The 14,043-nt window shown below is 40.0% G+C and overlaps 1 protein-coding gene across 2 annotated transcripts in view; it reads left to right on the top strand.

Moving 5' to 3' along the window:
• LOC126334541 (nuclear pore complex protein Nup85) overlaps positions 1 to 13,241 on the top strand; it is a 124,846-nt gene extending 111,605 nt beyond the window's left edge. For both annotated transcript variants that reach the window (XM_049996906.1, XM_049996905.1), the window contains one exon: positions 12,862 to 13,241. In XM_049996906.1, coding sequence (XP_049852863.1) covers positions 12,862 to 13,168 — 307 coding nt within the window. In that variant the 3' untranslated portion in view covers positions 13,169 to 13,241. The remainder of the gene's footprint in view (positions 1 to 12,861) is intronic.
• The last annotated feature ends 802 nt before the right edge of the window (positions 13,242 to 14,043 follow it).

Genomic DNA, 14,043 nt, shown 5'->3' with positions numbered 1-14,043 from the left:
CATTATTTAACCACACAGTAAAGCTGCATGCCCTCGGGAAAAATTACGGCTTAGTTTCCCCTTGCTTTCAGCCGCTCGCAGTAGCAGCACAGCAAGGCCGTTTTGGTTAGTGTTGCAAGGCCAGATCAGTCAATCATCCAGACTCTTGCCCCTGCAACTACTGAAAATACTGCTGCCCCTCTTCAGGAACCACACATTTGTCTGGCCTCTCAACAGATGCCCCTCTGTTGTGGTTGCACCTGCTGTAAGGCTATCTGTATCCCCACCAGCGGCAAGGTCCATGGTTAAGGGGGGGGGGGGGGGGGGGAGGATTATATTGACTGTCACTTCTGAAACACCCTGTATACTCTAATACTCTTGAATTTTAGCTACCAGACAAACGTAAGTGTTTCTTTGTTCTAAGGTGGTAGGTCCCGCGGCTAAGTCCTACTTTCCATTATGCACAGTGTATCTTAAACTGACAGTTTAACTGTCCACTGTCAGTGTGACACCAGAGCACCAAACACACTGATACATTGTTACATTCATGCACTTCCTAGTCAGCAAATATAGTCTTTTGCACATTATCTCTCCCAAGTGGACTCGTCAGATAATATGCAATACAAGGAACCAAAAACGGTTACATTTTCGATATTATTGTCTTAAAAAGAGGTGCACCCAGTAGGAACTGACCAGTCCACTGCAAACTGGGTGGGTACATTGGACACCACCAGTTATGCAATGATTACTATCACACGTTTGGCCTGCACTCACGGAGTGCAGTTTGGCCCGTGATGTCATGCACATAGGTTGATTTAAGAGGGCCCCAAATGGCTGTACTGGACAGTACAACAGCGGATAATGTCACTAAAGCATCACCTGAATATACAGTATGCTCAGGTGATACATTTGATAGTAGGTTTCCCAGCTGGAAGAGTTTGAGAGGGGCTGCAGCATGGGGCTGCGGGAGGCTGGCTGGTCCTAGCATCATTTTACCCAACACAGCGGCTATGTGGACACCACCATTGTCCTTATTCGATGAGATTTCGGGATTGCAGCCGGATCACGTTGACTTCTTGCCACGATATTTCGGCTGGCAATCGTCCAGCCATCTTCAGGTGAGTGTGCGTCACTGGAGACTGCAAGTTCCGGGAGTCAGCTTTATAGCAAAAAATTGGCGCGAAAACGCATGCGCATTGGCCACCGTCACAGGAGCGTCCTCTGTCGAAGTCCGCGCCCTCTGGAGCTACTGTTCTATCTTTGGAGCGCAGGCACATGCGTAAAGGTGAAAACTACATGTCCGCCCTCTGTCGGAATGCGCGCCCGCGTCGCTAAAAACAGACGTCAAATGTCGCTAGACGTGTCATTTAGAATAAACCGTCTTCTCTCAGAGGAAATTAGAGAGATCACCAGGTCCCAAGCCTTGTCCAGTTGAAAACCGCCGTCACGATTTATAAGATTTTGCGCTAGGCGTATCTCCACAGATTCTTTAATAACGGAATCCCAAAAAGTTTTCGCTGGGGCCAAGATTTTCGTGGCCGAAAATTCCATAGCGTGTCCTGTGGTAATACAATGCTCAGCTACGGCCGACTTACTGGGCTGCAAAAGGCGAGTGTGGCGTTCGTGTTCAACGCACCTTTCATGTACTGTGCGCGTCGTCTGACCGATGTAAGCTTTGCCACACTGGCAAGGAATTTTATAGATTCCGGCCTTCCGCAGACCCAGATCGTCCTTTACCGAACCGAGAAGGGCACTAATCTTCGCTGGTGGCCGGAAGATTACTTTTACTTGATGTTTCCTTAGGATCCTGCCTATTTTAGATGAAAGGTTGCCGGCGGAAGGCCGGAATCTATAAAATTCCTTGCCAGTGTGGCAAAGCTTACATCGGTCAGACGACGCGCACAGTACATGAAAGGTGCGTTGAACACGAACGCCACACTCGCCTTTTGCAGCCCAGTAAGTCGGCCGTAGCTGAGCATTGTATTACCACAGGACACGCTATGGAATTTTCGGCCACGAAAATCTTGGCCCCAGCGAAAACTTTTTGGGATTCCGTTATTAAAGAATCTGTGGAGATACGCCTAGCGCAAAATCTTATAAATCGTGACGGCGGTTTTCAACTGGACAAGGCTTGGGACCCGGTGATCTCTCTAATTTCCTCTGAGAGAAGACGGTTTATTCTAAATGACACGTCTAGCGACATTTGACGTCTGTTTTTAGCGACGCGGGCGCGCATTCCGACAGAGGGCGGACATGTAGTTTTCACCTTTACGCATGTGCCTGCGCTCCAAAGATAGAACAGTAGCTCCAGAGGGCGCGGACTTCGACAGAGGACGCTCCTGTGACGGTGGCCAATGCGCATGCGTTTTCGCGCCAATTTTTTGCTATAAAGCTGACTCCCGGAACTTGCAGTCTCCAGTGACGCACACTCACCTGAAGATGGCTGGACGATTGCCAGCCGAAATATCGTGGCAAGAAGTCAACGTGATCCGGCTGCAATCCCGAAATCTCATCGAATACTCAGTACGCCGGGAAAACTTCAAGAATCACCATTGTCCTTGTTGGTGACAATGGACACAGGAAAGCATGCGTGCACAACATGTATAATCTGGATATGTGATAAGCTCCAAAGATAGGCTGCCACATGCAAGCACTCCTGAACATGCACTATGCTCATGTGACACGTTTGCCCCCTGTGTTTCCTGGCTGGAATAGTTTGAGATGGGCTGCAGCATTGGGCTGTGGGAGGCTGGGTGGTTGATACTAGCATCATATTACCGAACACAGTGGCTATTTTGACACCACCATTGTCCTTGTTGGTGACAATGGACACAGGAAGGCATGCATGCACAACATGTAGTATCTGGATGTGTTATAAGCACCGCAAAGATAGGCTGCCACATGCAAGCAGGTCCAGTAGCAATAACAGGGGCCATTCTTTGGGATTCCCTGCCTTCTGTTTAACATCCTGTTTGTGCTGCTACCATTAGCAGGCAGCTTGATCAAGCAGGGCTCGCCACACACCATCCGTTATGTTGTCTGCCACTTACTCCTGCACAGCATTGTGTCGGATTCGCCTGGTGTCGGCAACAACATAAGTGGGACCAAGAGGTTGGCCGCAGGTCATCTCTAGTGATGAGTCCCATTTCTACCTTAGAGGTGACAGCCACAGGGTTTGTGTCTGGAGGCACAATATAGAGTGCCACTAAGCGTAGTTTGTGGGCTCTCATTACCCTTTAGCCAGCCTGGTGTGATGATGTGGATACCATTATTTTATGGTGCCCATTCACAGTTAGTTTTCCTAATGGGGTCCATGACAGCTGAATGGTAAGTGGATGAGGTCCTGCAAGTGGTAGCTCTGCTGTTCGGAGTGTTCATGTCCTGTTTTAACAGGAGGACTTTCATCCTCATAGTGCTGCCATCTTCTGAGTGTGTCTTGCAGCTGTGGATAGTCCGCTGTGGCCAGCTGAATGCCACACTGTTTCCCCATTCAAGAATGTGTGGGATTTCATGAAGTGTCTCTTCAGGACTCCACATCCATCTGTGCAGTCAGGTGCAAGTGGGAGGGGATAGTGTTTCACAGGACATCACCTGAGACCTGTACAACTCCATGCCGCACATATCAATGCATGTATTAACAACCACGAGGGCCCAACACTGTGCTAGCATGTGTGTTTTGTTGCACTGTAGCACACTACATGTTGTTCCTTCCAAATTGAAAGTGTAGTCGTTTCGTGTGTGTGTGGTACCATCTGCCTGCCTGCCTATAGTGATTGCAATTCTTTTTCCATCTGGGTGCAGTTCTTTTCATAGTGGTAAGTGTACATTCATAAAATAAAGCTGTTTAAAACCATGTCTGATAAAATAGTTCATCTGGGAATAGTTTTCTATGAAACAGCATTTGTCAGTATTTTTGCAGTTTGAGTCGTCATTCGCATTTATATTTGCATTTATCAGACATGCACATTTTTCAGGTCCCTAAGAATAAGAAAGTTAGAATGTAGGAAGCCTCCGATGAACACAAAAATATTGGAACACGTTTGCAAAAGGAACAGACTAAAAGAGAAAAGCCCGGAAGAATATAAAGCACTAAAAAATGAGATAACAGCAATGTGCCATTTAGAAAATGTAAAAGATCTGGGAACAACAAGCAAAGATTCTACAGACAGAGAACCAGAAATATCATAGTGAGGGGTAAAAATGGGAAGCTACTGTATGACATAGAAAATATAAGTTGCATATGGAAAGAGTATATTGAAGACAAGTACAGTGGTGCTGAAATTGGAAGTTTAAATGAATATATTGAAGATGGAAAAACTAATTAACGAGAACAATAAGGGCCACCAACAACAAAAGGAGATTCTTACTTGCACTAAATAGGTTAAAATCAAATAAAGCAATGGGTGCAAATGACATCCCTGCAGAACTCGTACAGAATTGTAGTCACAACCTCAAAAGTAAATAGTTTACTGCAGTTTCTTAGTGTTATAAAGGGGGTATCATACCACAAAAATTACAAATTTTGCCTTACCCAATAAGGCAAAATCAAAATCATAATGCACTAGCCCTTATGTCACAATGACCAACAATATTACTGTCAATAGTTAGAGAGGATTAAAATGAAAATATATTGGAACTTAGCCAATGATCAGTTTGGCTTCACATCAGGAAAAGGAACAAGAGAAGCAGTTTTGGCTCTGTTAGATTTAGGACAGAATATTAGAAGTAAACAGGAAAGCTTTTATAGCTTATATCATCTTGGAAAAGGCATTTGATGTGGTGGGTGGTAGGAAGGCAATGAACAAAGTAGGACTTGACTGGAAGAGAGTGTATACAAAACCACAGAACTGGATAATAATGGTAGCCAGAAAGAAGTAAAAATCAGAAGGGGAGTAAGACAATGGTGCCATCTGTCACCTTACTTTTTTAATATTGTCATCAAGATGGCAATAAAAAACCATATAAGGAAAGACAACTGGAGTCAAAATTAATGGTATTCCTGTTCACTGTACGAGGTTTGCTGATGACATTACAATAGTGGTAGACTCGGAGAAACAGCTATATTATATGCTTAAGGTCTTAAATCAAAAGATAAAAACAAGAAGAGTCATGGTTATCGACAAGAAATGGACATAAGACTGATATAAGAATACACAGTGAACAACTTGAGACAGCAACCTAGTATCACTATCTTGGTAACACCTTGGAGAAAAACAATAGATGCCTCAAGAAAATCAAGAGAAGAATAGCACTGGCCAAGAATGCATTCCAGAATAAATAGAAAATTATACTGAATAAGATTATGAGCTTCTACACTAAGAAAAGACTTGTAGTCTTTGTACAGAGCGTTCTGACATTTGGATGTGAAACATGGACATTTGCAAGGCAGGAAAAAGCTCATCTTGAAGTTCTGGAAATGTGGTTCTTGAAGACAATTGCAAGAGCTAGTTGGACTGACAGAACAACAAATGAGATGGTTCTGCAAGAAATAGGCGAGAAGTATGAATTCCTGAAAGTTGTAGGCCAACACAATGTAGAACTCATTGGACACTTAATTACATGTAATATTTCTTTTACAAAACATATTCGTGGGCAAGACTGCAGAAAGAAAATAGAGGGGGTTACCAAGAACATCCTATTTAAAATATATGACAAAGTGAAATGCTGTTCTTACATGGAGATGAAGAAAGAAAGCCATGGTTGCAGAGCCAAGGCTTAAGTTGTCATCACATTTGAACATCAGTGTTGAGTGTGCTGAGTTTCTGATGTCATAGTCTGGAAGAAGCACACTGTGGATTATTTTCCAATATGCAGAGCAATATCAAGCATATCAGATAATCTGAACATGCATTTGAACATAGACCAGTGAGACTGAAGAACACCACTTATGTCACATGCAGGCCATATCTCTTTTCAGTCCAGACTATGGGATTGCCATATTTACTTCAATTGAACCCCTTATAAGGTGGGTTTTATATCATGACTTATATCTTTTGAATATATGCTATTTTTAGAGCGCCAGCAAATTGAGGATCTCTTGAAACATATCTTCATTGGTGTGATATGTTGCGATAAAATGATGAGAAATATCATAAAGATGATACAAACAAGGTTGTCATACTTGCACATTACTTTAATAGAAGTACATTTTGAAATATTCAATGTTATGTAAATATAAGAGGGCTCTATCTTAGAAGTGAGTTGTTTCAATTGGCTTCATCTGCAAGAGAACTTGCAGTAAGAAATTTCTTGTTTGAAGACATTCATTTCACACTTCTAAAGATTCTGCTGATGCATATAAACAGTGATCAAGTAAGAATGGCAGAGTTTTTCTAAAAAGTGAGAATTATGAAATATTTTTTTCTTATGTGAAGCACCGTTGTAAATTTGTATTTGCAATGGCACTTTTATAAGCTGATGTCCTTACTGACTAGACATGGTTCTTTCCTTTATGCCCTGTAGTATGTTCATGGATATTTTAAGTTTTCGTTCATGTATACCACAGACGGAACAACATGACTATCGTATGGACAAGGGAGGAAATGTTTTAATAGAGCTAACAGGAATTTTATGCCTGCTAATTTTGTTAACAAACTGTGTGATTTGCAAGCTAGGTTCAGCTGTCAACAGCAGCTGGAGTGCACTGTAATCATGTACTCTACATTGAGACACTTGTACCATGTGCACAAACCAGGTTATTTCTGAGCATTCAACAGCATGGTAAAGTCAGCACTTTGCATGTTGAATGTCACTGCCTGTATGATACTGGCTTTAGCCTTGTGGAAGGAGGGCGAGAAGTTTCATTGTGGAATGAGCCACAATGAACATAATTAGTGTCCTGATGAGGTGATGTAATTATGAAAGAACAGAAACTTGGAAGCAATACCAACCAGTGTATTTAAAGAGTAGTGCAAAATTTTGTCAGTTACTGCTATTTCCCTGTATATTTGCCCTATCCATAGTAAAATTACGTAAGTGAATGAATATTAATTCATTTCACTGTCAGGATTGGATTAAAAAAGCTGAATCAAATATTGAAGCTGTCTACACAACTGTATAAACTGTTCCCCTAATTATCTTTGGCCTCATTACCTAACCATGAGAAATTTAAGGGATGTGTGAAATTATTTCGTAGAAGAAACATTCAGGTGTTTAGATCTTGACAACTTTGCGCACATAAGAAATATTTAAGAGCTAAGAAATCCATTTTGTATCGCTATTACGTGCAATTGTTTTTCCTTGTAAAAGATGTTGAGTGTTCATAAAACTTTTTTGGTGTCAGTTTTTTTTTTTTTTTTTTTTTTTTTTTTTTTTTTTTTTTTTTTAACACTATGTCTTCAGTTAGTTATGTGTTCCATTGCTCAATCTCATGGTAACTGTATGATGCAGAATGTGTCAATTTCATAAGAAATGCACACATGAATCAAGTTTTTTCTTGAAAAGAAAAGAAAAAGCTTAAAATTTTTATTGACCACCCCATTCCCTTAAATGGCAGGAAGTGCATATATTATACATATGGATTTATCGATTCCTATATAACAATTCATCTGTGTTATAGGAGGAGTTGTCAAGGAGATGTGATTTCACTTTATTTTTGAAATTGCTGTCTGTCAGACATTTTATTTCATCTGGTAATTTATCGAAAAGATTTACAGCAACATATTTTACCCCTTTCTATGTAAAAGATAGGTTAAGTAGAGGATAGTGTAAGTCTGTTCAAACAAATTTCGGGCTTGCAGCCGGTCGTTGTTCAATACTTCGCACAATATTTCAACTGGGCACCTGCCAGTCCTCTTCAGGTGAGCCGTCACAGTCTGTCTGTCTTCTGCTAATATAATCAGGAATGTCATTGTTGCTTTTAAACTGGTCCATGTTGTTGTGAACAAATTTCATTACTGAGTAAATGTACTGAGAGACTGTTGTAAGAATTCCTAATCTTTTAAACAGATGCCTATAAGTTTGTGACTATGGGGCCCACACATAATTTTAACCCCTTTCTTTTGAGCAGCGAATACTTTTTGCCAAAGTGCTCAGCTACCTCAAAATATCATTCTGCACAACATCAGAGTGTTAAAGTATGCAAAGTATGTTAGCTTGCTAATTTCTGTATCATCAAAGTTGGCAACTATTCTGACTGCAAAAGTTTGCTGGACCTAGTCACTTTAGGAGATCCAAAATATGAAATTTCCAATTAAGTTTGTCATCTATATTTTCACCCAAGAACTTAATATGTTCTACTGTGACTACGGAATACTGTTGATGTGTTGTAATTATTGAAGGAACTGTACTTCTAGAAGAAAATTGGATTTACTGTGGTGTGTGTGTGTGTGTGTGTGTGTGTGTGTGTGTGTGTGTGTGTGTGTGTGTGTGTGTTTTCCCTTCGAAGTTCAGATCAAGCCTATTAGCAGACAACCAGTCAATACCTTTTCCAAAGACATTATTTGTATCATTTGCTATTGGAGATTCTTTTACTGGATTAATAAAGATACTGGTATCATCAGCAAACAGTGTCAGTTAAGCTTCTTGTTTCAGATGAGAAGGGAGGTCATCCAGATATACAAAGAACAGAAGGGGACCCATGATTGAACCAGTGGAACACCTAGTGTAATTTCACCCCAGTTAGATGAAGTGGGAAACTTCCTTAAATCACTTAAACGATTTAAAGAAACATTTTGCTTCCTGTTCTGTAGATATGACTTAAACCACTCATATGCTTTGGATAAGTCACAGAAAATTCCTATTGGTGACATTTTACTATTTAAAGACTGTTATGTGGGGAGTGGTTTATTGCTATTTCAGTGGAACAGCATTTTTGAAATCCGAACTGTGGTTTACTAAGTATCCTGTCACTGTTGAGATTGCTAACCACTCTTGATTACATTACTTTCTCAATGTTTTAGCAAGGATACTGGCCAGTAATTATTGACATCTGTGGTGTCCCCCCCCCCTTTTTTTTAGAGAGAGACTTGAAAACTGCATATTTTAACCTATCTGGGAAAATACCTTGTGTTAGTGATGCATTACAGATGTGACTCGGAACATCAGCTGTAACTGCTCCACATTGTTTTAATATCTTGTTAGAGATGTCCTCTAGTCCAACAGAACATTTATTTTTCAAAGATTTGATGATTTTTCCTTACTTCACAAGAGGTTGTCAGATGAAAATTGATCAGACAAGGATTTCTCAAAACTGACTCTTCCATGTACTACTTGGCTTTTTCTTTTGAGCAATTCTCACCAATTTTTTCACCTACACTTAAGAAAGGGTTGTTGAAAATATTAGCTACTTGTGTGCCTTTAGTGAAGATGGTCTCATTCTCTTTAACAGTAATACTAACTACCCCTGTGGTTGCTTTTCCTGTCTCTCTTCTAACAACATTCCATATTGATTTTATTTTATTTCAGAGTTGTTAATTTCATCTCTGGTATACATATTTTTCGATTTTCTGACAACTTTTCTCAGTATATTACAATAATTTTTATAATGTAAAATTGCTTCTGGGTCTAGTAATTCGTGCTGTCTTATACTTTTTTATTTATTTATTTATTTATTTTCTGAAGACACTTAAAAACCTGTAGTAATCTATAGTTTCCTTGAAAGCTGTTTGGTGTTACATTTAGTAATTCATTTGGGCAACAATGTACAAATAGGGATATAAATTTAACAAGAAATATGTTGCATGTTTCATTAGCATTTGGCTCATTATAAACATTTCTCCAATTAACTTTTCTTAAACTTTCTCTGAAGTGCCCTATAGATACTGTGTTGACCACCTTGCACTTCTACTGAATGGTTTCTGAACTGTACACCCTGCTATGTTTCTAAGTTAATCAGTTGTCCATCATGGTGTGATAATCCTTTTATCACAGGGAAAGCATGTGTTAGTTTTACATCCTCCTACTGTACAAGTACATTATCTATTAGACTGCTACTGTATTGAGCTGTGTGTGTTGGGAAGTTGATCACTGATTCTGTTATATGTCATTAATAACACATGTAGTTCATTTTTCCTATCATAATTACTTGGAAAGTTTACACTGAGATCTTCACAGATTGGTAACTTCTTCTTTTTATCTGACACAGCATAATAGGGAGTCAAACTTATGTATGAGTAGCTCCCAATCTCCTAATGGGGACCTGTACACTGTTGCTAGTATCAACACTACATTATCTAGCTGTTGTTCTCATGCACAAACTTCAAAGTGCTGATCGACACAAAATTTGCGTTATTCTTCTGTTTTGTACATATACCCTTGTTGTGTGTAAATGGCGACTCCTCCCTTATCCATGCTAGATCTGCAAGAGTTAGATGCTACATTATATCCATTTACATGGACATTTCCCTCCCCACAGTTTCATGGTGTTCAAACGGACAAAGTCCAGGGTGTCCCACTTAAACCTCCCTGATTACAAGGACAAGGAGAGAAAAACCACAGATATGATGATGAAAAATGCACCACATTGTAGAGCATCTCAAAGAATCTACATTCCCACATCAGAAATGCTCAGTATCATCATCAGAGTGCAGCATGGTCGCAAGAAGTGAAAATGGCAACTCCACAGCAGCACACGCAAGCAGTGGTGTGGTTTGCAGAAACAAAATCGTAGATTACTGTCAAAGATATTATTGTTGTGTTTGTGAATGTGATCCACCTGTTGTGAAAACAATTAAGGAATGGCATAGGAAGTTTCTGGCAACAGGATGTGTTCTGAAACATTGTGGCAGTGCCCGTTCCAGAGTTTCAGAAGAGACAGTGGAGGACAGCGGACAATCATTTCTCAGAAGCCCATGTAAGTCAATTCGTCAAGCATCTAGGCAACTTGATGTACATCGATCAACATTGCATCGTGTAGTTCACTAGCATCTTCGTATGTGTGCTTACAAAGTGCAAATTCTGCAACATCAAGCTGCGGATATGCTGCAGTGTATTGATATGGATGCCAGCTTCCTGGTAGGATGTTTATTCTCAAATGAGGCAACCTTTCATCTATAAAGTAGGGTTAATAGGCATAATGTTCAGATTTGGGGTTTGCAAAATCCGCACGTTGTCATTGCACATGTTAGTGATAGCCGTAAACTAAACTTCTTGTGTGGGCTAATGCATGACATGATTGTTGGACTGTTCTTCTTTGAAGAACAAACAGTGAACGGGTCATTATATGTGGACATGTAAAGCAATTTATGTACCCTCAGATACAAAACCTGCAACCCAACATCATTTTTCAACAAGATAGAGCTCCACCACATTGGTCAATGGCTGTTCACAAGTTCCTGGATAGGAAATTTCCCAATTGTTGGATCGATGCAGAGGACCCACTGCCTGGCCACCACGTTCACCCGACGTTACGGCACTTGATTTCTTCATGTGGGGATTCGTGAAGGACTGCGTGTATGCGACCAAAGTGGAACAATATTCCTATGTCGCGACATCATATCACTAATGCAATTGCAACAATAACAGAGGAAATGTTACAAAGAACTCGGCAAGAAATTGAATATAGATTCATATTCTTCATGCTACAAGTAGTTCACATGTAGAGGTGTACTGATGATAAATAAATTAAATTCTTTGAGATGCTCTACAATGTGGTGCATTTTTCATTGTCGTATCTACTGTGGTGTGGGTTTTTTCCTGTGTCTTTGAAACCAGGAAGGTTTGAGTGGAACACTTTGCATATCAATCTCATACTTATTTTTGAAATCATCTAAACACAGTAACAGCTCATCTACTTTATCAAAATACCAGGGGAGTAAAAAATAAAGTAAACTGATACTACCCTTAGCTTTATCGCTATTTAGTGTACATGAAGATTCTTTTATTTTATTTTCCTTGAATGTTGTCTGTCTGGACTTTGGCTTTAACCTAAAAAAAAAATGTCTGCCTGGTCCCATTACCACAAGGGATAATCCCTTGTGTGACTGTGCCCCCTCTTCCCCCTTACAGTCTCTGCTAGTAGAGAAACTAACTTATCTTTCCCTTCCTATTTGGGTGTAGGCCATGTGTAGTGTATCCCTACCTACTAATAGCATCAACTGGAACTCCACAAACCACACATTTGTGTTCCCAGTTTCTGCTTCTATTTTGTCCAGGTCACTCCCAATCTTGGATTCATAGCCAGGCTGTTTCCTGCTCTCCCGACTATAATTACCTGATCGTCCTTGCATAGCTGACCTAAGTTTATTCACCTGGATAAGGCTAGCACTTGGTTTCAGAAAATTAGTGACCTGATACCCTGCACTTAATTTGTCCTGAAGCTGCTGGCCTACACCCCTCCCACGACTGCTACCTAGAAGCAGAATTCTTCTTTTCCTATTCTGATTCGATACCGACCTGTCTTTTTTCTTTAAGCTAATATTCTGCTTCAGCCTACATTCAGCTACATCTGGATGAAGCCCTTCTTCCACTACTTCAGAAAGAAACCCAAACTGATTTAGAAATTCAGTTAATAAAGTTTTTCAACAGTTTCCCTTTTTCGCCCTTTGCTTGTTACCTTTTCCCAGCACCCCCTCTCTCTTTCCTCCCCTAGCGTACATAATTCCAAATTCAACTAATTCAGCCTTAAGGACACAAATTTTTGCCTCCTGCCATGGAAGAGCCTCATTATCTATCCCCATTTCCTCACCGCTACATTTACCCCAATGAAACCATAACCTACAGTCTTCACAGAACACCCCCTCCTCTAGATTTCTACGGCAACCACCACATTTGTCACACGTAGTTTGATAGAAAAATTTATACAAAAATTTACACAAAAGCAGAGAATAATTTGGCACAAGAGAACTAAAGTTTTGTAGCCTGTACTAATACTTATTGCAGTTTATGGTGTTATCAGTATTGTTGATGTGAAATGCAATAGCCTATTGCTTATTTCTGTTTCAGTTTCTGGATGACACTTCTGATTGATTCTTTGCCCCTTTTGGAGTCAAATGACATCATTTTCACATCAAGTGACACTTATGGACTAAGCCAATGCCTGGAAGAACTCTTGTTGGAAAAGGGCATAGTCTCTCTGTCTACTTCAAGGTGTAAAAAGAGCCAAAAGTCTGTAAATGATGCAGAAATGCCAGACAAAATTAATCTAATAAGAGTAGCTCTAGCTCGCAATCTTGCAAGAGCACTTAATTATGAAGCATGCCATATAGTAAAGAAAGAAGTTCCAGACAAAGATGTGCTTTTATTATCGTGAAAGATTCCTGTAAAACTTATTCATTTGTAATTTTGTACCAATAAACATCTGGCTGTGTGTGTGTGTACAAGAATTATCTAAGTCATTCATTTGTTCCAAAAATTTGCAATTGTATCTATCTCCCCCCCCCCCCCACCCCTCTGGGGGGAAGGGGCTGAGGTGAGGGGCGCACTGCAACAGTCATTTCAGTTTCTTTAGTGAAAAAATATGGACCTTCTTCACTTTAAAGTAAGCTTCATGAACTGAATTTTACAAAACCTACTTGTCAATCACCACATAGTTCATCTGGTAACTAGTAATTCTCTATTTATTTTGAGATCTGGTTATAGTAGCTGATATGTGGCAACAGGCTGATTATCCATAGTCCTGAAAAGGACCAAATTGTAGATTGCAACAATTACTGAGGTACATCCCACCTCAGCAGTTCGTATAAAATATCTTCAATGACTTTTGGTAAATAAGCTTGAAAAAACTGCAGAGCACACCTTTGAAACTCAGGATTTCACTAGGGATAGTCAACTGTGGGAGAAACATTTGAGAAAGTTGTAAGAAAGTAGTAGTGCATTTATTGACTTCAAAAGGGTAGATGAGTACCTGCACAGTGAGTTTACAAATGACATGAGCAAGGTTATTATTCCGACAAGGTAGATTAGTTGAACAGGAATTCACATATCAAATTAAATGCACACTCAAGTAAATTGCTGAAATACTTCCACTTTTTTTTAAAAAAATGTGGTGCTAAAATCGATCATCAGATTTATATGCGGATAAAAAACTGTGGACTGTAACTGTAGCCAAGGCTAGGAATCAAACATGTACCTTTTGAAGGCAATGGTATTATCAGGTGATCTATCCTGGCCTACCTCACCATACTC

The sequence above is a fragment of the Schistocerca gregaria genome, chromosome 2, assembly GCF_023897955.1.
Source record: "Schistocerca gregaria isolate iqSchGreg1 chromosome 2, iqSchGreg1.2, whole genome shotgun sequence".
Taxonomy (NCBI): Eukaryota; Metazoa; Arthropoda; class Insecta; order Orthoptera; family Acrididae; genus Schistocerca; species Schistocerca gregaria.
Note: the sequence above shows the minus strand (reverse complement) of the source record. Positions and strands in the feature narration are given on the sequence as shown.